The sequence below is a fragment of the Hypanus sabinus genome, chromosome 19 (genome assembly GCF_030144855.1).
Source record: "Hypanus sabinus isolate sHypSab1 chromosome 19, sHypSab1.hap1, whole genome shotgun sequence".
Classification (NCBI taxonomy): domain Eukaryota; kingdom Metazoa; phylum Chordata; class Chondrichthyes; order Myliobatiformes; family Dasyatidae; genus Hypanus; species Hypanus sabinus.
This window is the reverse complement of record NC_082724.1, coordinates 72,932,570-72,960,234: the sequence shown is the minus strand read 5'-3', so window position 1 is coordinate 72,960,234 and position 27,665 is coordinate 72,932,570. Positions and strand designations below refer to the sequence as shown.

Sequence of the window (27,665 nt, the reverse complement as noted above, 5' to 3'; positions counted from 1 at the left end):
ATCCTCACACTTCACAGCCCCATCTATCACCAGCCATCCCTCCCTCACCTATCACCCTCACACTTCACAGCCCCATCTATCACCAGCCATCCCTCCCCTCACCTATCATCCTCACACTTCACAGCCCCATCTATCACCAGCCATCCCTCCCCTTCACCTATCATCCTCACACTTCACAGCCCCATCTATCACCAGCCATCCCTCCCCTCACCTATCATCCTCACACTTCACAGCCCCATCTATCACCAGCCATCCCTCCCCTCACCTATCATCCTCACACTTCACAGCCCCATCTATCACCAGCCATCCCTCCCCTCACCTATCATCCTCACACTTCACAGCCCCATCTATCACCAGCCATCCCTCCCCTCACCTATCATCCTCACACTTCACAGCCCCATCTATCACCAGCCATCCCTCCCCTCACCTATCATCCTCACACTTCACAGCCCCATCTATCACCAGCCATCCCTCCCCTCACCTATCATCCTCACACTTCACAGCCCATCTATCACCAGCCATCCCTCCCCTCACCTATCATCCTCACACTTCACAGCCCCATCTATCACCAGCCATCCCTCCCCTCCCTATCACCCTCACACTTCACAGCCCCATCTATCACCAGCCATCCCTCCCCTCACCTATCATCCTCACACTTCACAGCCCCATCTATCACCAGCCATCCCTCCCCTCACCTATCACCCTCACACTTCACAGCCCCATCTATCACCAGCCATCCCTCCCCTCACCTATCATCCTCACCCTTCACAGCCCCATCTATCACCAGCCATCCCTCCCCTTCACCTATCATCCTCACACTTCACAGCCCCATCTATCACCAGCCATCCCTCCCCTCACCTATCATCCTCACACTTCACAGCCCCATCTATCACCAGCCATCCCTCCCCTCACCTATCATCCTCACACTTCACAGCCCCATCTATCACCAGCCATCCCTCCCCTCACCTATCATCCTCACACTTCACAGCCCCATCTATCACCAGCCATCCCTCCCCTCACCTATCACCCTCACACTTCACAGCCCCATCTATCACCAGCCATCCCTCCCCTCACCTATCATCCTCACACTTCACAGCCCCATCTATCACCAGCCATCCCTCCCCTCACCTATCATCCTCACACTTCACAGCCCCATCTATCACCAGCCATCCCTCCCCTCACCTATCATCCTCACACTTCACAGCCCCATCTATCACCAGCCATCCCTCCCCTCACCTATCATCCTCACACTTCACAGCCCCATCTATCACCAGCCATCCCTCCCCTCACCTATCATCCTCACACTTCACAGCCCATCTATCACCAGCCATCCCTCCCCTCACCTATCATCCTCACACTTCACAGCCCCATCTATCACCAGCCATCCCTCCCCTCACCTATCATCCTCACACTTCACAGCCCCATCTATCACCAGCCATCCCTCCCCTCACCTATCATCCTCACACTTCACAGCCCCATCTATCACCAGCCATCCCTCCCCTCACCTATCACCCTCACACTTCACAGCCCCATCTATCACCAGCCATCCCTCCCCTCACCTATCATCCTCACACTTCACAGCCCCATCTATCACCAGCCATCCCTCCCCTTCACCTATCATCCTCACACTTCACAGCCCCATCTATCACCAGCCATCCCTCCCCTCACCTATCATCCTCACACTTCACAGCCCCATCTATCACCAGCCATCCCTCCCCTCACCTATCATCCTCACACTTCACAGCCCCATCTATCACCAGCCATCCCTCCCCTCACCTATCATCCTCACACTTCACAGCCCCATCTATCACCAGCCATCCCTCCCCTCACCTATCACCCTCACACTTCACAGCCCCATCTATCACCAGCCATCCCTCCCCTCACCTATCATCCTCACACTTCACAGCCCCATCTATCACCAGCCATCCCTCCCCTCACCTATCACCCTCACACTTCACAGCCCCATCTATCACCAGCCATCCCTCCCCTCACCTATCATCCTCACACTTCACAGCCCCATCTATCACCAGCCATCCCTCCCCTCACCTATCATCCTCACACTTCACAGCCCCATCTATCACCAGCCATCCCTCCCCTCACCTATCACCCTCACACTTCACAGCCCCATCTATCACCAGCCATCCCTCCCCTCACCTATCATCCTCACACTTCACAGCCCCATCTATCACCAGCCATCCCTCCCCTCACCTATCACCCTCACACTTCACAGCCCCATCTATCACCAGCCATCCCTCCCCTCACCTATCATCCTCACACTTCACAGCCCCATCTATCACCAGCCATCCCTCCCCTTCACCTATCATCCTCACACTTCACAGCCCCATCTATCACCAGCCATCCCTCCCCTCACCTATCATCCTCACACTTCACAGCCCCATCTATCACCAGCCATCCCTCCCCTCACCTATCATCCTCACACTTCACAGCCCCATCTATCACCAGCCATCCCTCCCCTCACCTACCATCCTCACACTTCACAGCCCCATCTATCACCAGCCATCCCTCCCCTCACCTATCATCCTCACACTTCACAGCCCCATCTATCACCAGCCATCCCTCCCCTCACCTTGATGCATTACTTGCCCTCTTTCTGCTAGCCCAGACGAAGGGTCTCATCATTAAACGTTAAATGTCCATTTCCTGCCTGACCAAAATGAGTTCCTCCATCACTTTGTGTTGCTCCAGATTACAGCATTTGCAATCTCTTATGTCTGCAATTTAAAGCCACCCCTCCCAATTCTAAAGAGCCATGCACATTTGCCTGTATGAAGCCTTCAGAATGAATAGGCAGATGAACTGTACTCATTTTGACATGCTAACACTGCTCTTTATAAACGCACTGCTTTGTAAAGATCAATATACCACTTACACCTCAGTACTGAAGTACTTAAAAATTCATACCCTTTTCATAATCCTCCACGTGGTAAACTTTATCCAACTGGGATCCATAGTTTGGAATTGTCTTCACTGCAATCTCCACTTCAGCATTACCACGTGATTCAAAGCATTCAAAGACAAAGTCCGCCTGTATTCATTAAGAAAAGAAGAATTCCTTGAATATCTTCAACTGTAGATACAGACTGTAATATATGCTCATCAAATAATCGCTTCTGGGAAGTTTGGGATATATCACCTGAAGCTGAGACAAAGCAAAGTCGTGCTGAATTAAGTAGTATGCATCACAGTGAAGCAATGCTAAAGATTAAGCCAAGGAAGGCAATCAAGGGGTGTTGGGCTTCATGCTATACCAAGGCTCCGTTAACGGGATATGGTCATTGCCTCTGCACACGCTCCTGTTGAAAAGAGGCATCGTGACAATGTTTTAGACCACTGCAATGGCATTCTCCCCTTACAAAGGATTTATAGGCCAGAGATTTAGTTAGCCTCTTTCCCACTGTTTCCTATTCCTGAAAACATCAATGCTGCAAAATTGCTTTAAAGTATGGTAAAAATAAAAATGACCCTGTGAATCATGACCCAGGCTCAGTTACCTCAAAGTAATTCTTTATGTGTCACCATACACCTCCTTAACATTCATTTTCTTGCAGGCATCACAGTAAACAAAGGAACACAAAAGAATCGATGAAAAACTACACACAAAAACTGAGCCCATAGGGTAGGGAGTCAGTTCAGAGTTGAGGTGAGTGAAGTTATCCACTCGGGTTCAAGAGCCTGATGTCACACAGTCATAGAAACAGCAACAGGCCCCTCGGTTGAAGCGTAGTAACTTTCCCCGAACCTGCTGGTTCCTGAACCTCCTTCCCGATGGCAGCAGTGAGAAGAGAGAATGGTGAGTGGAGTGGGTCCTTGATGCTGCTTTCTTGTGGCAGTGCTCCTTGCAGATGAGCTCAGCAGTGGGGAGGGCTTTGCCCGTGATGGATTTGGCTTTTCTATCCCTGGGTAAGAGTGGTTCCATACCAGGTCATGATGAAACCAATCAGGATACTGTGCATCTATAGAAGTGATTCAATGTTTTAGATGACATTCCAAATCTGTGCTCTCTTTGTAACTGCACTTATGTGCTGAACCCAGGCCAGACCCTCTGAAATAGTAATGCCAAAGAATTTAAAGTTACCTTCTCCACCTCCAGTTCCCTAATGAGGACTGGCTCATGGATCGCTGGTTTCCTCCTCTTGTAGTCAGTAATCAGCTCTTTGGTCTTGTTGACATTGATTGAGAGATTGTTGTTGTGGCACCACTCAGCCAGTTTTCCAATCTCCCTCCTGTATGATGATTCATCATCACCTTTGATTTGGCCCTCGACAGTGGTGTCATCAGCAAACTTAAAAATGTTCATCTGTCCTGATAGGCTTTGTAGACTGGTGAAAGGAAGCCAAGTCTAGATGGAGGGCTCTGCACTCGTGCCAACAGGTGACATTCTGACCCTCGTCTCACATCCCCCTCAAAGTAAAATGTTATTATCAGAGCACACACGTCACAGCATACAACCCTGAGATTCTTTTTCTGTGGGCATACTCAGCAAATCGATAGAACAATAACTGTAAACGTTGGCACTGGTAACTATAAACAAATTGTGCAAGTACAGATATAAATAAATAGCAACAAATAACAAACATGAAATAACAATATAACAGAGTCCCTAAATGAGAACAGCTATCTCCTTTTGTTCAAGAGCCTGATGGTTGAGGGGCAGGAACTGTTCTGGTACCTGGTGGCTCTTGTTCCTCTACCTTCTTCTCGATGGCAACAGTGAGAAAAGAGCATGGCCCAGCTGGTGAGGATGTTTGACGATGGATGCTACTTTTCTATGGCAGCATTTCATGTCCATGTGCTCAAAGATCAGGAGGGTTTTCTTAGTTATATACTGGGCAGAATCCACTACTTTTTGTAAAATTTTCCAAAGGCATTGGTGTTCCCATACCAGGCTGCAACCTTTCCACCTCGGCAAATGGAAGTTGACCGATGACCTCCCAAACCGCCACAGACTCCTGAGGAAGTCGAGGCACTGCCGTGCTTTCTTCACAATAATATTTATTTGAGGGCATCATGTAGTTTTGTGATTGCTTGCTTATAATCGGCTGCTGGTGGTACATAAACTGCGGTCAGGATCACAGATGAGAACTCTTGAGGCAAGTAGAATGGTCTACTTTTAATTGTTAGCTGTTCAGTCAATGAGAAGTTGACATAACCCCAATGTTCCCGCACCAACAAGAATTGACTACAAAGCATACACCACCATCTCTCTCCTGACCAGAATTCAAGGTTCAATCCATTCTGAAAACTGTAAAGCCTTCTGGTCTGATAACTCTGTCCGACGTGTTCACTGTTAGTAACTAAGTCAATTGAGAACTGCTTCATTTGCCTCTGCTACAGCAGTCTTGGCCTGAGATCATCAATCTTATTTTCAAGCAACTGGACATTTGCTAACAAGATGGTATGCAGAGGAGGCTTCATCCTTCTGCCCTTCAACCTGGTTTGAATCCCACCTCTCCTGCTGCGTTTTCAGCCTTGTCCTTGGCGTTGACCCTTAAAGACATCGTAAGTCAAGGGTCCTTCAGGTATAAGACATTAGGCCACTATGATTTTTAAGCCACACTATGTGCTATTTACAGACGTGGAACTAGGAAACAACCAACTTTAAAATTTCATAAGTGAATTGGGGCTCAAATATGCAAGGTGGGAAAGAGAAAGAGAGTATAGGAGTAGGACTATGGTAGCTCCTCAAGAGTGATTGTAATGCCACAAGATCATTCCAGGATTCTTGTGACTATATATTCACTGTAATTATTCTGATACTCTGTGAAATAAATGTGTTTGCCTGGTTAAGTTCTCAAGTGTGCATAACATCATTCCCAAAACCTTTAACTGAACAACTTCCCATAGTTAAAGTCAATGACCAAATTACACTACCCAGGACTGCTTACTACAATCTTACTGAGGCCTCAGTGACAAAAGACACTGTAAAAGTCTCCAAGGATTTGGAACTCACTGCTGTCAGACATTTAGCACTCGAGAATTACAGTATTTGAGGGCAAGGAAAATAGAAAGGATTCAAAAGTGTATTTATTTTTGCTGGACTAGTTTTGACATGCATTTATAAAGTACATTGGAAGTTGTAAAACACTAGCAGTATGGTAGAAGTTCTAGGAAACTGGGATCATGAAGTGTGTGAAGTTACCATAACTAGAGAGAAGGTTCTTGGGGAAACTGAATGATCTGAAGGTAGATGAGTCACCAGGACCAGATGGTGTATATCCCAGGGTTCTGAAAGAGGTGGCTAAAGAGATTGTGGAGGCATTAGTAATGATCTTTCAAGAAACACTAGTTTCTGGTATGGTTCCAGAACACTGGAAAATTGCAAATGTCACTCCACTCTTCAAGAAGGGAGAGAGGCAGAAGAAAGGAAACTATAGGCCAGTTAATCTGACCTCCGTGGTTGGGAACATGTTGGGGTCGATTATTAAGGACGAGATCTCTGGGTACTTGGAGGCACGTGATAAAATAGGCCACAGTCAGCATGGTTTCCTCAAGGGAAAATCTTGTCTGACAAAATCTGTTGAAATTCTTCGAAGAAATAACGAACAGGATAGACAAAAGAGAATTGGTTTATGTTGAGTACTTGGATTTTCCAAAGGTCTTTGACAAGGTGCCTCACATGAGGCTGCTTAACAAGCTTATGAGCCCATGGTATTACATGAAAGATTCCGGCATGGATAAAGCAGTGGCTGATCGGCAGGAGGCAAAGAGTGGGAATAAAGGGAGCCTTTTCTGGCTGGCTGGCGGTGACTCGTGGTGTTCCATAGGGATCTGTGTTGAGATCAGTTCTTTTTACGTTATAGGTCTATGATGGATGATGAAATTGATGGTTTTGTTGAAAAGTTTGCAGATGATATGAAGATAGGTGGAGGGGCGGGTAGTTCTGAGGAAGTAGAGAGGCTACAGAAAGACTTAAGACAGAATGGGAGAATGGGCGATGAAATGGCAGATGGAATATAGGTGTCAGAAAGTGTATGGTCATACAGTTTGGTAGAAGAAAACAAAGAGTTGACTGTTTACTAAATGGAGAGAAAGTACAAAAAAAACTGAGGGGCAAAGGGACGTGAGTCCTTGCTCAGGACTCCCTAAAGGTTCATTTGCAAATTAAGTCTGTGGTGAGGAAGGCAATTACAATGTTAGCATTTGAGAGGACTAGAATATAAAAGTAAGAATGTAATGTTGAAATTTTATAAGACACTGGTGAGACCTCGCTTGGGAGTATTGAGAGCAGGTTTGAGCCCCTTATCTTAGGGAGGATGCGCTGCATCTAGAGACAGGCCAAAGGAGATTCCAGGATTGAACGGCAAATGAAGACTGCTTGATGGCTCTGGGCCTGTATTTGCTGGAGCCTCATTGAAACCTATCGAATGGTGAAAGGCCTCGATAGAGTGGAAGAGGATGTTTGATAGGGTATGAAGTGGATGTTTCCTATGGTGGGAGAGTCTTAAACCAGAGGATATAGCCACAGAATAGAGGGGTGTCCTTTTAGAACAGAGATGAGAAGGAATTTCTTTAACCAGAGAGAGCAAATCTGTGGAATTCTTTGCCACAGGGAGCTATGGAGGCCAAGTCTTTATGTATACTTAAGGCAGAGAGAGGTGGACATATCCTTGATTGGTCAGGGCCTGAAAAGATATGGGGAGAAAGCAGGAGATTGGGGCCAAGAGGAATATTGGATCAGCCATGATGAAATGACGGAGCAGACTCAATGGGCCAATTGGCCTAATTCAACTCCTACATCTTATGGTCTCGTGTTCTTATTGCTTCTTGTCACAGCTGAAAGTAAGTGAGGTGACACTAATGATGAAGACAAAGTGGAGGCCAAGCAGAGATGTGCTGAAATAAGAAGGGTACAACAGGGTCTGAGTAGAAAGCTTCTGGGCTAAATGACCTATTCCTTTGCCACAGATTCTATACAGTGCAATGTAAAATTAACTCACAGCACTAAGAGGCTGCTTGTGGTTCTTCCATCGAATCTGGATCTCATCGTTTCTGTTGCTCTTATATTCGAAAAAATGAATTTGCACTCCTTCTATTTTCACGGGCACTGTGGAAACAGAGGGAAACACACATGAGAAATCATTTAAAGTCTGATACCAAAAGGAGAACAGAATAAGCAGCGTTATTAGCCAAAAAATTGATGAAATAGACTATTAGAGAGATCAGAACCTAGGGCAGGAAATCGGCATCTATTCTAGTGGAGAAAAGTGCACTTCAGAATCAGAACCAGGTTTAATATCACTGGCATATGTCGTGAAATTGGTTAACTTAGAAGCAGCACAATGCAATACATGATAAATATAGGGAAAAAGCTGAATTACAGTAAGTGTATAATGTATATTAAATAGGTAAATTAAAATAAATAGTGCAAAAACAGAAATAATATAAATGTAGTGAGATAATGTCCATTTAGGAATCGGATGGCAGAGGGGAAGAAGCTGTTCTTGAATCGCTCAGAGTGTGCCTTCAGGCTTCTGTACCTCCTTCCTGTTGGTAACAATGAAAAAAGGGAATGTCCTGAGTGGAGGGGGTCCTCAATGGTACAGTACATGACTGACTTGAAATCAAATTTGAATTGTGGGTTTAAACCAACTTTGAACAATCTCCATCCAAACTCAGGCCTGGATTCAGATTGAGTTTAAGATTAATTTATTATCACATGTACATTGAAACTTGCAATGAAATGCGCAGTTTGCATAAACAACCAACACAACATGGGCCAGTCCATAAGGGTCATCACACCAACACAGCAAGTATACAATATTCAGAACAACACAGGACACAAGAGGGGAAGATGGAGAAACTGATAGGGGGTGGGGGAGAGAGGGGGTGGGATCCCTGCATCCTCCCTTGGAATCCATGGGTTTTCTCTGGGTTCTCCAGTTTCCTCACACTCTCCAAAGATATACCAATTAAAAGGTTAATTGGTCATTATAAATTGTCCTGTGATTAGGCTAGTGTTAAATCAGAGGTTGCTGATGGCACAGCTCGGAAGGCCTGGAAGGGCCTGTCAGTACTGTATCCCCTGACTGAAAATTAAATGCATACATAAAAATCAATGGCATTTTATTCCCTCAAGGCGAGGGATTCCCACCAGGACTGCAGTTCACAAGATCTCTTGCACCATCTCTGGAGGAGGTGGTAAGGAAGCTGATAACATTGATTTGAGGTCATTTCACTGATTTATTGGTAGGTGGTGGGGACCTCAGTGTTGCCGGTTTACAGCTGCTGGGAGTCGGTGCTCTGACGTGAAGCAAAGCAGCACGGCGTCGAGGCTGGCTTCGGTGCTGACCCAGTGTTTACTCGGCAGAAGGCAAGCTACAACGTGTTCAACTGCAGACTGCTGCCACACTCCAGGGGCTTGCACTAATTTATTTCCTGACTATATTTTACTAATATCTTATACGTGCTTTGTGCTGCATGTGAATGTTGGTACTGTGTTTTGCATCTCAGCCCGAGGACAATGCTGTTTTGCTTGGTTGTGTTCATGGATGTTTTTGTATGGTTGAATGATAATTAAACTTGAACTTTCCATCACACTCTAGTACTTATACATACAAGATCCAGTTAACATATAATCCAGACAAAAAGATTTTAATTTCAATAGTGCCTTTCACAACATTAGGATGACTTCACAGTCAAAAAATGCTTTTGATATACATTCTCATGATAATTTGCTCTGATCCTACAAGGAAACATAAATGCAGTTGAGTTAAACAAGTTGCAGAAACCTCACTGCCAGAATTTAATTTCACTACAAGCAATGTTGCCAGGCCACCAGCGGTAACATTTTAAATGCCATTAATATTGATGGATTCCCAGAAAGGAGATCAAAACATTGAAGATCATCACTGAAGATATGAGGACCTGAAATCCCAGAGTCCAGTGAAGTCAAGTCCTACCTTTGTGGTTTATCTCGATTGCCACACGGACACAGGGTGTGCACTGCGATGACGGACAGAACAGGACAGTGGATATGTGTAGTCTGGACGAGTTTAGACTGTATCTAGCAGGAGCTTCCACTTGGTCCCAATAGGTGTAATTCTCTATCAGAAATATCAGAGAGCAAATGAGAGAAATGTTAGAGAAATGTTACAGAACAAATTTGTATTCAAACATTGTACGAATTTTCAGGAAGAAGAGGGAACACATAAATAGAAAACACTGAATAGAACTAAGTATGGAAATCAGGCTGACAATTAAAACAGTGTCGTGTTCCCGTGGTTTTGTGAGATTTGGTATTTGCTCATACTATGTTGACTTGCATTGAACAAGACGGGCGCATGGTGGGGTGGGGGGGCATAGCGAGGTGGGGTGTAGAGGGGGGTGCGTAGAGGAGGTGGGTGTGTGTAGAGACGGGGCTAGGGGGAGAGAGAAAAAAAGAGTTCCAAACTGTACTCCATTGTTAAACCAGATCCTGACTATGACACTGAACAGGTATCTGTGTATCGCCACTGCATTCATATCCCAGATTTGCTGATTTGATACCACAGAGGTTGTTACAATAGCGGCTGTGGCTTGATTCAGAATTATTCATCACGTCCTCATGACAGTTAACAACCAGCTCACCCAGGGTTGTACTGGTGAGGGCAGATGCAAGTGTAGCCACACATTCCAGTGCTAGCGTAGCATCCCACGATGCTCGGCAGAGCAACGCAGAATGCAGCATAACAGAAGAGAACAAGCAACAGGAGAACAGCAGCAAAGCAAGCTTCTCTGCTCCTCTCCCTCTCTCCCACGCACACACACGGAGAGTCCTCCAACTCCAGGACAGGCCTCCATTCTCCAGTAACAGTCCCATAAGCTCCAAGTATAACCTTCTTGGTGAAAATTAGTATAGACTTGACAGGTCATCAAATTCTTAAAGTATTCTATTTTAACATCATGAGTATAGACCACAGTTTGAAAAAAAATATTAGCCTTCCAATAGGATTCCATGAAACACCACACAACTGAAAGAGGACATTTTCACTCCTCACTCCATGGTGATTTTGATGCAGCTTGGCCAGAGCTGGTATTGGAATTGGTTTTATTATTGCCTCATGTACCAAGATACAGTGTAAAGCTCGACTTGCATCCAGTTCACAAAGTGCAGAGCAGGTAAACGATCGAGTGCAGGATCACGACGAAATAGATCATGAGGTCAAGAGTCCATGTTATTGTACTAGGGAATGGTTCAATAGTCTTGAAACAGCAGTGTAAAAGCTGTTCTTGAGCCTGGTGGGACACTCTTTCAGGCACTTGTATCTTCTGCTCAAAGGAATAAGTGAAAATGGCAGCAATATAAATAAAAATATAGCTTATGCTCTTTGACAGATGAACAATGGAGGTCTGGAGTTTTGCACTCAGTTCTCAGGGCAGCTGAAAAGCAGAGGCAGGCTTGGGCTGGGCCTTGCTGGGAAGTTTATTTTTTTAAAATGAAACTATGAGAAACCCCATTGTATCACAGAGAATCCCAGAAGCAGCACTGATTCAATGGGCCAAACACACTCCCGTAACTGTATGAAGGTAGTTTATGAAAGTGAAAGGACAAAGAATATATTAAGTGAAAGATAAAAAGGAAACAAAGCATGCGATCTGCTACTATGAAAAAGTGACCATTTACAAAACGATGTAGTATTCAGATGGAAATGATAAAGGCAACACTCTAGACTATTCACAGAAAAAATATACATCAACACAACTTTCTCCCTCTTCCCGCAGAACCAATGTAGTCTGTTCCCCTGAAATGGGAAACTGGACACATCTCTGTACCTTGTGCCATTTGCTTTTTCTCAGACTCATTCAAGTTCATGCACACTGATGCACCATCAATAACTCTCTCTGAGACGTAAAGGCGAGATATCGGCTTTAATTGACTGGAAGAAGGAACAAGCAGTAATTGACCACCATACTACATCCTGGAGAATGAGGCCAGGCTCAGGCCTCAATCGCCTTTATACCGGGGTCTGTGGGAGGAGCCACAGGAGCAGTCAACAGGGGGCGTGTCCAGACAGGTATACGTAGTTCACCACATTCACCCCCCCTTTGTTTTAAAAGACAGTCCCCACGGGGCGAAGTTTCTTACAAGTTTATTTACAGGTTAAGTCTATCAGGTGGTCGAATCTGTCGCTGCGATCTACGTAGCACCGGCTGTGATTGCACAGGTGCCGGTGGTGGTGATTACAAAGGAGCCGGTGGTGATTGCACCGGAGACGGTAGTTGTGCTGGTTCCGGCCTAACTGGAGGTGTCAGCCCACTAGGCGACAGTGATCCCTCACGCGTGTGCGAGGTGCCTGGTATATACACGTATGAGATGCCCGGTATAGGAGTGTCGTGAGGAATCTGTGTAGGGCTTGGTGTGCGCGGTGTCAGGTGGTTATACACCTTGGTGGGTACAGGGTTCATAGTTACCAGGGAGTGTTCGGGGTAGTGGTCTGCTGCTCCTGCAGGCACCAGGTCGTGGACAGAGACCGTGTCCTCCCGCCCATCAAGTAAGATCACGTAGGCATACTGGGGGTTCGCATGTAGAAGGTGAACCCTCTCGACCAGCAGGGAGTATTTATTGCTCCTCACATGTTTCCGGAGCAGCACTGCCCCTGGGGACGTCAGCCACTGGGACCACCCTACCAGCTATCTGGTTGACCATATCCGCGATGCGGGGTAGGGGGTATGCGTCAAGCTGCGTGAACCTATTGATGGTTTGACTATAGTCCACGACCATCCTATTTTTCTGCCCAGTCCGAACAACAACCACCTGGGACCTCCAAGGGCTTGTGCTTGGCTCAATGATCCCCTCCCTGAGCAGTCGTTGCACCTCCAACTTAATGAAGGCCCTGTCCCCCGCGCTGTACCTCCTGCTTTTAGTTGCCACAGGTTTACAGTCGGGGGTCAGGTTGGCGAACAGCGATGGGGGAGGGATCTTGAGGGTGGAGAGGCTGCAAGTGGTGTCGGTAGCGCAGCTGTCGGCATGGTGCTGGGTGGGATGTGTGTGTGTGTGTGTGTGTGTGGTCAGTAGCGGAGTATATGTAGTTCACCACATTCACCCCCCCCTTCCACACACACACGCCTGACTAGCAAGCAAACCATGGGGCAGGGGGTGGGGAAGGCTGCAAAAGGATGGAACTTCAAGGACTCTCATTGCCCAGTGTGATTGTAACCAGCTCCTTTAAAAGGTCTTCAGTCTGTATCAATGATAGACCTCAGTGTAGCAGTGATGTTCAGTATCACAAGGACAGGCAATGACATTCCTGTACCCACCAGTACAATACCTTCATTACCGTGGCACCCAACAGTACAAAACTCCAGTCTTCAGTTCCTAGGTCCAGACTCAAGCCACAACGTTTAGGCCGAGTCCAGCTGGGTCCTCGTGTATTTGGACAGAGTAGGGAGAAACTTCCCACATCCGGTCTCTGCTCAAAGCCTCCATTTTGTTCCATTTCATCCTCACACATTTTTGAATGGTAGCATTACTTTTTTGTAAGTAAATGTGGCTACCCTGAGAGATTCCTGGTAACACCACCAGGCTCCAGAGCAGGGGTGGCTAACCTTTTACATTCCATGCATCAATTTTTCCACGCATGAGTCCAGGTGCGCCATAAAACTCTTGTACCCCCATTCAATTCTTGGAAAAATGTTAATATATAAAAAACAAGATAAACATTACTTACCTTAATGAGACTTTTAACAAATATATTTTGTCTTCTTTTGATTCCTTCCTTTTTCTGAATCACATATTCTTTCCGTAACTCAGACCCAAGCACTAGCTTCAGTTTTCCTTCTACTTCAGTCTGATGTTGTGTTTTATAGTGTCTATTAAGGTCATGTCTTCTATTATGTGAGACAGTGTTTTCACAAACAATGAACAATGGTTTTCCTGACAGACCCACAATAAATAAGAACTCATTTTCCCACTGTTCATTTAATTCACGCTTACTATCACTTTCTGCTTTTCTTTTGCACTGTGATGGGTAACTGAATGTAAAAACAAGCCTTAATTTTCAAAAAAGTACAAAACTGCAAATGTTCACAAAGTGAGAACAAAGCACAACTCCGTAGCGCATGAGCGTCAATTGTAAACCGACTGGCAAAAACCTGCGACACACCGCTGGTGCAGACGCCTGGCGCCTCAGGATCAAACATGAATTGAACAGTTATGGAACGACTACAGAACAAAAGTCCTTCTTTCCTAGTTTGACTCATTGAACATTTTTTTAATTGAAAACAGATTAATGTGGAAGAAGACAATACTTGCCAAAAAATGTGCACAAAATAATAAAATCACTAAAAATAATTGCTAAGTTTTAGATTTATTCTCAGTAAAACCCATTTCTAGCTTGAAGCTACTTGAATTCCTGTTATAAATTTTTTTTCTACAAATCAGTTTTTGATTAATACTTTTTGTATGAGTAGGCTTACTTTTTTATTATTATCACTGGGGTGCATTGCGCCACTTCTAATCATCCAATGTGCCACTTTTGGCGCTTGCGCCGTAGGTTGGCCATCCCTGGTCTAGAGGTTATGGGAAAATTGGGGACTCAGATTATACTAACGTGGGATAGCCTTCAAGCAATCTTCTGAAGGAGCTCAAGAGGTCAAACAACAAACAACATCAGTGGGGATGATGAACTGATGGTGTGTTTCATTCACGTTGTCTACCAGATGCAAAACAAGGAAAATTCCTTTCCCTCCCACAGATGCTGCTCGACCCACTGAGTTCCTCCAGCAGGTTGTTTGCTGCTCCAGATTGCAGCATCTGCAGTGTCCAGTAACCCCTTGTGACAGCCAAATCTCCCTTCCTGTTAGAAAGCCTTGAATGTGAGGCCACAGGGGCTGCAGGGCAGCATAGTGGGTTCCTTCTCACAGTCCCGAGACGTACAGGTTGGTAGGTGAATTGGTCATTGTAAATTGCCCCGTGATCAGGTTTGAATTAAATTGGGGGATTGCTGGGCGGCACTCCACACTGTACCTCAATGAATTGAAATAAAATACCAAAAAGCTATCAACTCTGGGCATTTCCCAAGAAGCTCCAGATATCGGCAACTACATTACTGTGCACCCTGTTTCATCTAAATGATTCCCTGTAATTATCCTCAAAGTATTAAGACTTTCCCAGACTATGATTTTTATTTGAAAAATGCATTCAGATAAATATCTACAGGAAATACAAAAACAGTGCACGATGTGCACCCACCCCTCACAGCCTGCAGCTCCTCTGGTGCCAGGGAAGAGTTATAGCAGGAATGTCAGAGGTATTTTTTTAAATTAGTGAGTGGAAAGCGCATGGTGCACACTGCCAGGGGTGGCGGCAGAGGCAGATATATTAGGGACATTTAAGAGGTAGACACAGGGATAAAAGAGAATGGGAGACTATGGGCTAAGTGGGAGGGAAGGGTTAAATTAATCGTGATAGACATCGAAGGGACAGACTGCTCTCTTCCAGGAGTCCATTAATTTGCATTTGTAAATCTGGAAGGCCCTCTCTAAACCACACTGGATACAAAAGAGAATGCCGATGCTGCATTCGGGAGCAAAAAACCCTCTGCTGGAGGAACTCTGCAAGTTAAACAGCATCCTCAGGGGAAAGGAATTGAAGTTTCAAATCCTGAAGTTGGATTTCAACCTGAAAATTCAGCAGTTCCAGAGCTGTTGAGTCCCTCTAGCAGATAGCCTGCTGCTCCAACAGACTCACTTTCAAGAACACTACAACTCATGTTCTATTATGTATTTATTTTTGTATTTAGTCTTTTCTTTTGCATATTGGTTATATGCCAGTCTTTGCTTGCACGCAGTTTTTCCACTGATTCTATAGTATTCTTGTTCTACTGTGAATGCCTGCGAGGAAATGAACCTCAGCCTAGTATACGACGACATATGCATACTTTGATAATAAATTTACTTTGCACTCTGAACACTCCCTGCTTTCAAAAGCAGCATGAAATCCACTTTTCCTTTGACCTGCTCTCTGCACGTCCACAGTTCACCTCTGTCCAAGCCAATCCCTTGTCTCCTCAATAACACGGAGTCAGAAGAGACCCGCACTACAGAGACTGTCTAATGTATGGTAACAATTCTGTAGTCTGGAGCAGGAAGCATACTGAACACTGTAACATAGTACACTGAGCAGCACTTGAGGAGGCAATGAGAGCGTCGATCAAGACAGAGTGTCGATAGGAGCTGATGGATGACAGGAGAGTGAAAAAAAGACAGATGTAGTCTGGTGCTGGGAGGGGAGGGTGGTGGCAGAGACAGAGGTGGACAGTGACGAATAGAGGCACAAAGAGCCGCAGTAAGGGAAGTAGTAAGTGCATTAGGGAGGAATAATAGGCAGCAGGAACCAGTTGGGGAGGGGATAGATCGGGGGTCGGCAACCCGCGGCTCCGGAGCCACATGTGGCTCTTTTACGTCTGTGCTGCGGCTCCCTGCTGCTTTGGGAAATAATTGGTTGTGGCGACCCTTTTCCTGGCACATCCGAACCGACTCACAATTAGATAGCCTACGGGGGTTTGCGAGCACAGAGCTTTGGAGCCTCTGCGCCATGGGGGGCAGGTTGAGGGAGGCTTAAAAGTGAGGCTGAAGATTTCGAATAAAGTTTTTTCCTTCGACTGCAGTTACCAACTCCGTGTCGTAATTTTAGCGCTGCGTGTAGCACACCGCTACATGGTCAGTATTTAATTTTATTTTTATTTTATGTTAGTTTGTTAGTTTTTGAAATGTAAATCCAAATTTGAAGATTATGGTGATCTTGTACAATCTAAATAAGACGTTGTGGCGACCCATTTCCTTACACATCCGAACCGGCTCACAATTAGCCAGCGTTCAGGCTAAGGGAGATAGCCTACGGGGGTTTGTGAGTACGTGTCTTTTGGAGCATCCGCGCCCATGGGGGGCGGGTTGAGGGAGGCTTAAAAGCAAGGCTGTTTAGTTCGAATAAAGCTATCTTTGACTGCAGTTTACTGACTGCGTGTAGCACACCGCTACAACGTGTTTTTATCGCTGGCTGTCCAGAGGGGAGGTGCTGAAACGCTTTGTCGCGTGTCTGGAAGAAGTGAAAACTTTCCTGGGCAGCAAAGGGCTCAACTTTCCAGACCTGGAACAGCCAGAGTGGCTGGAAAAGCTACACTTCATGGTAGACATGACAGCGCACCTGAACACGCTGAACACAGCTCTTCAACGGGGTAAGGACGTACAGCCCTGCACATGTTGGAGGGTGTTTTGGCATTCGAGCGCAAGTTGACAGTGCTTGCCAGAGATTTACAGAAAGGCACTTTGTCTCACTTCCCCAATTTGAGAGAGTTCAAACAAGGTCACGACATGATAAATTCGGGGTATTTACATCCTGCAATCATCGCAATGCAATCATCGTTTGGGAAACGCTTCTGTGAGTTCAGAGAGGAAAAAAACACATTATCCTTCCCGGTCACTCCCCTAAGCATCGATCCATCCCTACTGAATACGACTGCATTGTCAGGTGTGAGTCAACCTGAACAAGTATGATAAATATTTTAATTGCCTATTATTTTACGTATATTCATATGTTTTCATTGTTCAGTGAAATAGTCCTTTTATTTTTCAGGTTGACAGCTGGCTGACGTTATTTTTGGTTTGCTGCTGGCGGCAAATTTAAGTTTGGCGTTTTTCATAAATACAAGAAGGACTCAAATAGGCATTGAGTATTTTACTTAAAAGTAACCTTCAACCCAACGTCTTTTTTTCGGAGTTCAAAATGTTTTTGTTGCATGCAGAAATGTAATTTCATTTTCTCTGCAGGAGTTCATCAATTTCATAAATGCAACACATTATAGTTTGTTTATACATAGCATAAAGGCAAAACAAAATGTTGTATGCAATGTTATTTCATTTTAAATGTCAAACGGGTTTTGCGGCTCCCAGTGTTTTATTTTCTGTGGAAAACGGGTCCAAGTGGCTCTTTCAGTGGTAAAGGTTGCTGACCCCTGGGATAGATGATTCAGTAGGGGCATTGTGTGGGTGACGGCAGATGAGGGGAGAACCTGGGTGGATCAGTATAAGTTACCTGGAGTTGAGAGATGCAGTGATTATGCAATTGGGTTTAGGTTACTTAGGAGGAATCTGAGCTGTTGTTTGTAATTATTATAAACCCTTCGTTGTTCTTCCATGTAGAAACTGCCACGTTTGTCGCAGCAGATCATAACTCTACTTGGCCCAACCTAGTGTCCCATTAGCTGCTTGCTTCCATGATGAAACTGCTGCTTTGAAAGGGCTACATTCACTCACCAAATAGGGGAGGTAAGAAGTGAACAACTGCAACAATGTTAGCCTTTATATTATCAAGAGGATTTAACAAGATCAGCAATTTAAGTTAGAAAATGAACAGAGGAATAAGTGGGATAAATAGTGTACTTACCTATCTCCAGCTGTTCCTGTGGAAAGAGCAGAATTATTTGACTTAATCACTTTGAGATGATCCATTATCCACACCCCACATTACACAAAATAGTAATTATAATCTCTAATAAATTAACTTCATCAAAATATTAAAGGGTGATTGTGTACTTGTGAGCAAAACACACAAAATGCTGGCGGAACTCAGTAGGCCAGGCAGCATCTATGGAGAGAAATCAACAGTCAATATTTCAGACCAAGATCTTTCACAGGATTGATGAAAATGTCTTGGTTTGAAATGTTGACTGTTCTATACTTTTCCACAGATTCTGCTTGACCTGCTGTTCCTCCAGCATTTTGTGTGTTACTCTGGATTTCCAGCATTTGCTGAATCTCTCGTGTTTGTATATTCATGAGAATATCTGTGCGTATGCGATCGCCATCTGCTTTGTGAGTGTGTGTCTTGTCTGTCTGTCTCTCTCCCCCCCCCACCCCGCGTGTGCCACTTTCTCCGTTTCCAGACTTCTCTTTCTTTTTAATCTCAGTGATCCTTCCAGAGTCAAACACATGGCAACCTCCAAAAGTCCTATGCTGTTGAATGAATCCGTAATCCTGCACAGTTACACAGTGTTTTATGCAACGAGAAGTAAATCTGCACATCGTTGGAACTATCACAGTCCTGACTGTGTGGAGCTCAACATCTCATTTACAGGTTTCACTGAACCAATCCAACAGGGTCCTACCGCTGAAATGTTAATTATGTTCAATGAGGCAAAACTGCCAAGCATAAAGAGAATAATTAGAAGACGTGCTCAGCAAGCAACTTTTGTGAAGAGAAAAACAACTATTGTTTCAGATTGATGGCTGCAAAACCACCTTGTAGTCTATGGCATTTGGGACAAACTTTGGGCAGAAAAATAAAATGCTTGAAATGGATCAGATGGTCAATTTCTAGTGAACTTCATGTTCTGTACAACTTAACTATTTCATGGAAAATTTATATTTTTTTCAGCATAAAATGACCTAAGGAGGAAGAAAACATTTCATCACTGCCAGGAAAAGATATGACTATTTGTGGAGGATTACAGTGAGATTTTATGACATGTGGACTGTCAACACTCAGTCTTATTCGCAGATATTCAAGATCAATGTTTTCATATCTGGGGGGAAAAAGCATTTAAAACTGAGAAATAATTTAGAGGGAAGTTAAACTGTGAGCAACTTTGTCAAGAAAATTAACAGTCTTTTGGCTCATGACAGTTCATCCTCTAGTGACCCAGATATGAAATTATGCCACATTTGAAAATTCTCAGGGTTTTTGTCTCTATTAGCCTCAAGGTTGTATAAAGTTGGAGACGCACGTAGATGCTAATTGATAGGGTCCAAACACAGACAAATGACACCAACACAGACAGACATGGACGAGTTGGACTGAAGCATCTGCTTCCAATCTGCGTGGATTTACAACACTGTAAGATTCAACTCCCAGAGCAGAAACAAGCTTGATACTGAAGTGGTGGACTATCAGAGGTAGCATTTATGAGGAGACTATTGAATTAAACTCTGTTTTCAGTCTTAGATGCTTGTGAAAAATGAACAACATTAGTTCAAAGATGCAGATACAAAATACTTCAGATGCTGGAATCTGGAGCAATAACCAATTGCATAGAAGAACTCAGTGAGTCGAGCAGTATCTGTGAAGGAAAGGAATTGTCAATGTTTTGGATGCCCGATTTCCTGCCTAATTTTTTATTTAACCATCACAAAAACTGGCCATTCTCACATGCTGTTTGTGAGAATGTCTTGATATATACTGATTGCCATATTTCCTATATTACATCCAGTAGGGCATCATGAATTTGTACAAGCTACTAGATAAATTCAAGTTTTAATTTACAAGTTAGAATCAGTGGCCCAGTTGGTGCCCAAAGGTTCTGTGTTGAAGCCTCACTTCAGGAAGTGAGCATATAAATCCATCTACACCACAAGATATAGAAGTACAATTAGACCATCTGGCCCATCGAGTCCACTCAGCCATTCCAACTTGGCTGATTTATATTCTCTCCCAACCCAATTTTCCTGTCTTCTCCCCAGAACCACTGACATGCTTAACAATCAAGAACCTATCAACCTCTGTTTGAAATATACCCAATGACTTGGCTCCCACAATCATCTGGGGCAATGAATTCCACCGATTCACCACCCATGGGCTAAGAAATTCCTCCTCACCTCTACTCTAAAAGGGACATCCTTCTATTCTGAGGCGATGTCCTCTGGTCCTAGGCTCTACCGTCATAGGAATCATCCCCTCCACATCCACTCTACTTCAGCAGTTCAATATTCAATAGGTTTAGATGAGAACCCCCTTTTCTTCTAAACTCCAGTGAATAAAGCTCAGAGCATCAAGCTCTCCTCATTCTTAACCCTTTCACTTTCAGAATCATTCTCATGAACCTCTTCCAGACCCACTCCGATGCCAGCACATCTTTTATGAGACAAGGGGCCCAAAAAGCTGCAACTGGTGAAGCCCCCAGGCACTGTTGTATGCATAGTCTCTCCCAGCCCAGCCTCTGAAGCTTGTAGCTTCTTTTGAGTTGTCATAGGTCTCTTGGTGGCCTCCGCACTAGTCACCTTCTTGCACGGTCACTCAGTTTTTGAGGGCAGCCTGCTCTCGGCAGATTTACAGCTGTGTCATATTCTTTCCAATTTGAATAACTAAGGGATATTCAGTGACTTGGATCCATCTCCCAACCTTTTCACCGAGTTACCTGGAACGTTCTTTTGTCTTCATGGTGTAGTTTTTGCCAGGATACTGTCTCTCCAGGAGACAGAACTTCCAGATACAGGTGTATTTTTACTACAGTCATTTGAAACACCTTGACTGCAGACAGGTCTCCAAAAACAGATCTCCATTTATCTAATTATGTATCTTCTAAAACCAATTGGCTGATGATTTGATGTGTGGTATTAAAGGAGGTGAATAATTATGCTTTCAATTATTGTTTAATGTTTGTAATTAATTTAGATCACTTTGTAGAGATCTGTTTTCTCGTTAACACAAGAGTCATCTTTTGTTGGTGAGTGTCAAAAAAGTCAAATTAAATGAAATGTGATTCAATGTTGTAAAACAATAAAACATGAAAACTTCCAAAGAGGGTGAATATTTTTTATAGGCACTGTATGTTATAGTCCCTTTGAAATGAATGCTAACGTTGCATTGCCTTCCTTACCACCAACTCAACCTGCAAGTTAACCTTTAGGGAAATCTTCATGAGGGTTCCCAAGTCCTTTTGCACTTCTGATTTTTGAATTCGCTCCCTCCCTCCCCCTCCCATTTAAAACATAGTCTTTATTCCTTCTACCAACTTCCCTACACTATATTGCATCTGCCACTTTTTCTCCCAATCTGTCAAATTCCTGCTGTGGACTCTGCTTCTGCAACACTATCTGACCCTCCACCTATCTTTATATTGTCCACATTGACATATAATGTGTAAAGCAGTCCCATCATCGAGTCCTGGGGAACACACTAGTCACCAGCATCCAACAGAAAATGTATCTTTTATTCCCACCCTTTGCTCCCGGCTAATCTTCAAGTGTATGTGTATACAAAACAAATGAAACAACGTTCCCCGGTGCAAAACATATTACATACAGCACACAAAACAACATATTACCTCAAATAAATAAAACAGAAAATTTTAATTATCTTAAAATAGAAAATGAAATTCAAAGTGTGTGGAGTATGCAGCAAAGGTAAATAGTAAAGGGCTTGCTATCCTGTGATGAGACCTCAAAGGTGGCAAGGCATTCCTTAGTCACGCAGAAAGAAGTAAGTAAATTATACTGAGAATTTGAGTTGTAAAGTCCTTAGGCCCAGGATCGGGGAATCAGTTCAATGTTGAGATGAGTGAATTTATCTCCCCTGCTTCAGAACCATAATGGTTGTACCTCCTGCTGGATGATAGTCGTGAGAAGAGAGTGAGACCTGAACGCCAGGGGTCTTTGATGATGGATGACAGCACTCCTTGCTGGTCTGCTCAATGCTGCAGAGCACTCTTCCTGTGATAAACTGGGCCGTATCCTCCACGTTTTGTAGGTCTTTCCATCTTGGCCATTGGTGTTTCCATACCAGGCTGTGATGGAACCAGTCTAGATCCTTCCCATTGTGCATCGAAAGAAGTTTCTAGAAGTGGTTGGTAGGTGAATTGGTAACAATGTGCAAGCTGGTCCAGTGTTCTTCTGGTGTCAGGAGAATCAGGTGAGGGTTATTGAGAGGATTAGAACAGCATGTATTAATGTTCCATGATAATGAAATACAAAAAAATACATGGGGGGGGGGGGAATTACAAATCAAAAGCCAAAAGTTATGGAAGTGGCAATTTCTCCCAGTTGAGATTTTAATAGAATAGAAAGAATGATAGAATCAAGATAGTACTTGCAATGAATGTCATGTAAAAGGAAACAATCTATTCCCTTAGTATAAAACCATAAAACAATTACAGCACGGAAACAGACCATCTCAGCCCTTCTAGGCCATGCCGAACACTTACTCTCACCTAGTCCCACTGGCCTGCACTTAGCCCAACCCTCCATTCCTTTCTTGTCCATATACCTATCCAATTTTACTTTAAATGACAATATTAAACCTGCCTCTACCACTTCTACTGGAAGCTCATTCCACACAGCTACCACTTTGAGTAAAGAAATTCCCCCTCGTGTTATCCCTAAACTTTTGCCACCTAACTCTCAACTCATGTCCTCTTGTTTGAATCTCCCCTACTGTCAATGGAAAAAGTCTATCCACGTCCACTCTATCTATCCCCCTCGTAATTTTAAATACCTCTATCAAGTCTCCCCCTCAACCTTCTACGCTCCAAAAAAGAAAGACCTAATTTGCTCACAGAATTTGCTGCAGAATAGTTCAATGATTGAAGAGAGACTTGAAACAGAGACATTAGTATCAAAATCCAGACTCAAGTGCCAGTGAAATACCATGGGAGACCAGCACTGCCAGGAAAAAAATTTCCTCAGAAACACTGGTAAACTGAGATCTTATCGATACCCTCTGATAAAAATAAACAATTCTTTATTGCCAGGAGGATCAAATTCCCTCTGTTGGTTAATCAGCACCACTGTGAAATGGACAGTCGCTAGCCTGGCTATGAAGGGAGGAGGGTGAATGGAGCTAGCAACTCCATTCCATAAAAACCCAGAGCTACAGAAATGTCAACAGAAGCTCCAAAGACATCATCCCTTTGCAAAGGAAGGCTACAGCTGGAGACAACGTAAAATACTGACAAGCTGCTGGCTGGATCGATAAGCTTGACCAGCATCACTGTTTTTAAAAACATTGTGATGGTGGAATATTGATGTGCATAAATTTGTCAAGCATTTTAATTCCAAAAGCTCTTCATCAGCTGTAGAGCACTTTGAGATGTGCCAAGACTAAAGTTAATTGCAAACCTTTCTTTCCCGTCTCTCATTCTTTTTTTAAGGATTATATGGGTCAGCACAACATGGAGGGCTGAAGGGCCTGTACTGTGCTGTAATGTTCTATGGTTCTAAGATGATACAAGGTGTGACATGGTTGAGTGATGGTTAGCAGCATCACTTTATAGCACCAGCAATCTCCATTTGGGTTTGATTCCCACCACTGTCTGTAAGGAGCTTGGGTGTGACCGTGTGGGTCTTTTCTGGGTGCTCCACTTTCCGTACAGATTAGGGCTAGTAAGTTGCAAGCATGTTCTGTTGGTGCTCCACTTTCTGTACAGATTAGGGCTAGGTGTAGCAACACTTGAGAGTCCACAGCACAATCATCAGGCTGTTTCAATGTATACTTGACAAATAAAGCTGATCTTTATCTTTAAACTTTTCTCTCATGTCAGATCCAATTATAATTACTGCAAGATGGGTGAAAGGTGCAGAAACAAAAGCTGAAATGCCACTTGGCAGCTATGGAATTTCAATTCCTATGCAGTAAAACATTTAGACTGGAATTCTAAATAAAAACATGACCTCTTAGTAGATTATTAAGAAATAGAATACTAAAAATACCAGGTTGTTGTTAAAAATTCACTATAACCAATGTTTTCCAGGAAAGGAAATTTGCCTCTCTTGACTATTATGATCTTTACATGACTTCTAAACCACCAATCTATTTAAGTCATAACTACCTCCCTGATTCCTGAATGAACAATAGATAGCTACAATTTCAGGAATGCCCATTTCCTGTGAACAAGTGGGAAGAAAGCAAACCAAGAATTAAAATGTGTGTGTTGCCATGATAGTGTAGAGATAAGCATGAAACTATTACAACTCGGGGCAATGCGGAGTTTGCAGTGCAATCCTGGCGCTGTTTCCACCTCTGATCCTCCAACGAGGACCGGCTCATGGACCTCTGGTTTCCCTCTCCTGAAGTCTACAATCAGTCCTTGGTCTTGCTGACATAAAGCGAGGTTGTTGTTATCACACCACTCAGCTAAATTTTCAAACTCCCTCCTACAAGCTGGTTCATCACCACCTTTGATACAGCCCACAACAGCAGTGTCATCATCAAGAATAGCTGAGTCCTCCTATAGATAACTGTGCAAGTCTGCCAGAACGAAGAGGGAGACATATTTAGTGACAACGAGAATACCTGATGCATTTGCCGAGGTGCTCTACAGGGGCACCATTGAGAGCATCCAGACTGGCTGTATCACCGCCTGGTATGGGAACTGTATCAACCTTGATGTTTGGGCACTGCAGAGAGTGGACAACTGCAGGACCAACAAGCAATGGGACAGTTTCTTTCTACAAGCCATTAGACTTATAAATTCACATGTCTATACACTGCGACAGAGTCATAACACAAAGATTTTACTCCCTCACATTGTGGGATGGACGCAAGATTTAAATAAATTCAAATACAAATTCTTAACATTGTGAAACCAACATCCCTTCTTGTAGCAAGCACAAACCCTCAGCAGGAAAGCTAACTGGTGGAATCAGAGGCAATTGCAGACACAGCAACCTAGAGCAAGAAACCAACTGCTGGAAAGTTTCAGTGGGTTGAGTAGCATCTGTGGGAGCAGAGGAATTATTGACATTTTCCATGTCGAACACTACATTTTAACAACACCTTTCCTCCCACAGATGCTACTCGACCTTCTTTAGCAGATTGTTGCAACATGTTGAGTGCAACCCAAGAGAACTCAAACAGTCTTCATTACCAAGTGAGGGGTTCATGGGGTATTATGGCAGCATGGCAGTTAGCGTAATGCTATTACAGCTCTGGGTGTCAGAGTTCAGAGATCAATCCTGGCATCTTCTGTAAGCAGTCTTCTGTAATGCATCCTCCCCGTGAAATGTGTAGGTTTTCTCCATGTCCTCCAGTTTCCTCCCACAGTCCAAAGGCGTAGCTATTAGGAGGTTAATTGGTCATGGAAAATTGTCCCATGATTAGGCTTGGGTTAAATCGGTGTTTGCTGGTGGTGCGTTATGAAGGGCCAGAAAGGCCCATTTTCCACTTTAAATTAAATAAATAAATAACGCGGTAGGAGAGTGCGCACAGGTTGATTCCACACCTGTCTTTTCTTGAAACTCTACCAAACTGAATTAATTTGCAAGAGCCAAGCAATTTAATTAAGTGATTCTGTTGATCAAAACAGGACCATTTTTAGTTGGTATCAGCAGAATAGGGCACAATCCAAGAAATAACTTAACCCACCAGAGAAACAACTATCCGATGGAGAGCAAATGATAACAGTTCACCATTACTTGCTCAGCACCTTTTGATCACAGTGAACTTAACATCACTCATGTATGACTATCATAAATTTGCATTAGGCAGAGCACCAGCTGGAAAAGCATGGCATTCCCACAACTGTGACGGCTTCCTGCTAATATTGGTACTTGTTATGAAATGAATTGAGTCCCTAAGTTCTGTCACAAAGCAAGCAAGGCCACAACCATCCCCACTGAGACTAATTTGTTCGATAGCATCCAACCTTACCATATTGGATTTGTTTTATCAGGCACTTAATTCTCAGAAAAAACAGTAACTGACTCACAAATGGGGGAATTCTCTTACAAGTGTCTTGGTCACACAGACTAGATAAGGGAGAATGATGCACAACTTTCTGTGGATGAGTCATAGAACACTACACCACTGCAGCACAGAAACAGGCCCTTTGGCCCATCTAGTCCATGCCAAGCTATTATTCTGCCTAGTCTCATCTATCTGTATCTGCCAATAGTCCTCCATAATGCTCCCAGCCATGTAGCTATCCAAATTTCTCATGAATGTTGAAATTGAACCCGCAACCACCCCTGCGCTGGCAGCTCGTCCACACTCTCAGTGAAGTTCCCCTTAGACATTCCATTTTCTTCCTTAACCCATGACCTCTAGTTCTAACCTCACCCAGTCTCATTTGAAAAAACCAGCTTGCATTTACCCTATTAGATTTATTGTCATTGTGCCGAGTACAGATACAAAGCCAATGAAATGCACTTAGCATCTAACCAGAAATGCAAAAGTGTAATTTACAAAATAAAAAGTGCTACAGCACACAAATATAAAAATATAAAATATAAAAGCACTGGGACAGTACAATATGGGGGCAGTACTGCTTAGCGCTGTGATGTGAGGTTCAGCAGGGTCACAGCCTCAGGGAGGAAGCTCTTCCTGTGCCTGTTGGTGTGGGAGTGGAGGCTCCTGTAGCGCCTACTGGATGGGAGGAGAGTAAAAAGCCCATGGTTAGGGTGAGATGCGTCCTCAATAATGCTTTTTGCCCTGCCCAGGCAGCAATTATGGTAAATGTTCTCAATGGTGGGCAATTGGATGCCGATAATCCACTGGGCAGTTTTCACCACACGTATCTATACCCATTCAAAATTTTCTATACCTCTTTCAAATCTTCCTCATTTTCCTACACTTGAGGAATAAAGTCATAACCTATTCAACCTTCCACTATAACTCAGGTCCTCAAGACCTGGCAACATCCTTGTAAATTTTCTCTGCACCCTTTCAATATTATTGATATCTTTCCTGTAGGTAAATGACTGGAACTGCACACAATGCTCCAAATTAGGCCTCACCAAGATCAATTTTAACATAACATCGTAGCTCATCTAGTCAGTACTTGGATTTTTAAAGGTCATTGTGCCAGAAGCCCTCTTTACAATCCTACCTACCCATTACACCACTTCCATGGAATTATTGATCTGCGTTCCCATATCCCAAATCCCTCTGTTCCACCACACTCTGCAGTGCCTTACCGCTCACCGTGCAAGTCCAGCTCTGGTTTGTCCTCGCAAAATGG

At 44.0% G+C, this 27,665-nt stretch overlaps 1 protein-coding gene across 1 annotated transcript in view; it reads right to left on the bottom strand.

The window, feature by feature from the left end:
* Positions 1–27,665, bottom strand: part of LOC132378056 (interleukin-17 receptor E-like) — a 102,702-nt gene that overhangs the window by 62,235 nt on the left and 12,802 nt on the right. The window contains exons 3-6 of the mRNA XM_059944721.1: positions 18,383–18,398; positions 9,921–10,064; positions 7,959–8,065; positions 2,923–3,046 (exon numbers count right to left, since the gene is read on the bottom strand). Of these exons, the coding sequence (XP_059800704.1) occupies positions 2,923–3,046; positions 7,959–8,065; positions 9,921–10,064; positions 18,383–18,398 (391 nt within the window). The remainder of the gene's footprint in view (positions 1–2,922; positions 3,047–7,958; positions 8,066–9,920; positions 10,065–18,382; positions 18,399–27,665) is intronic.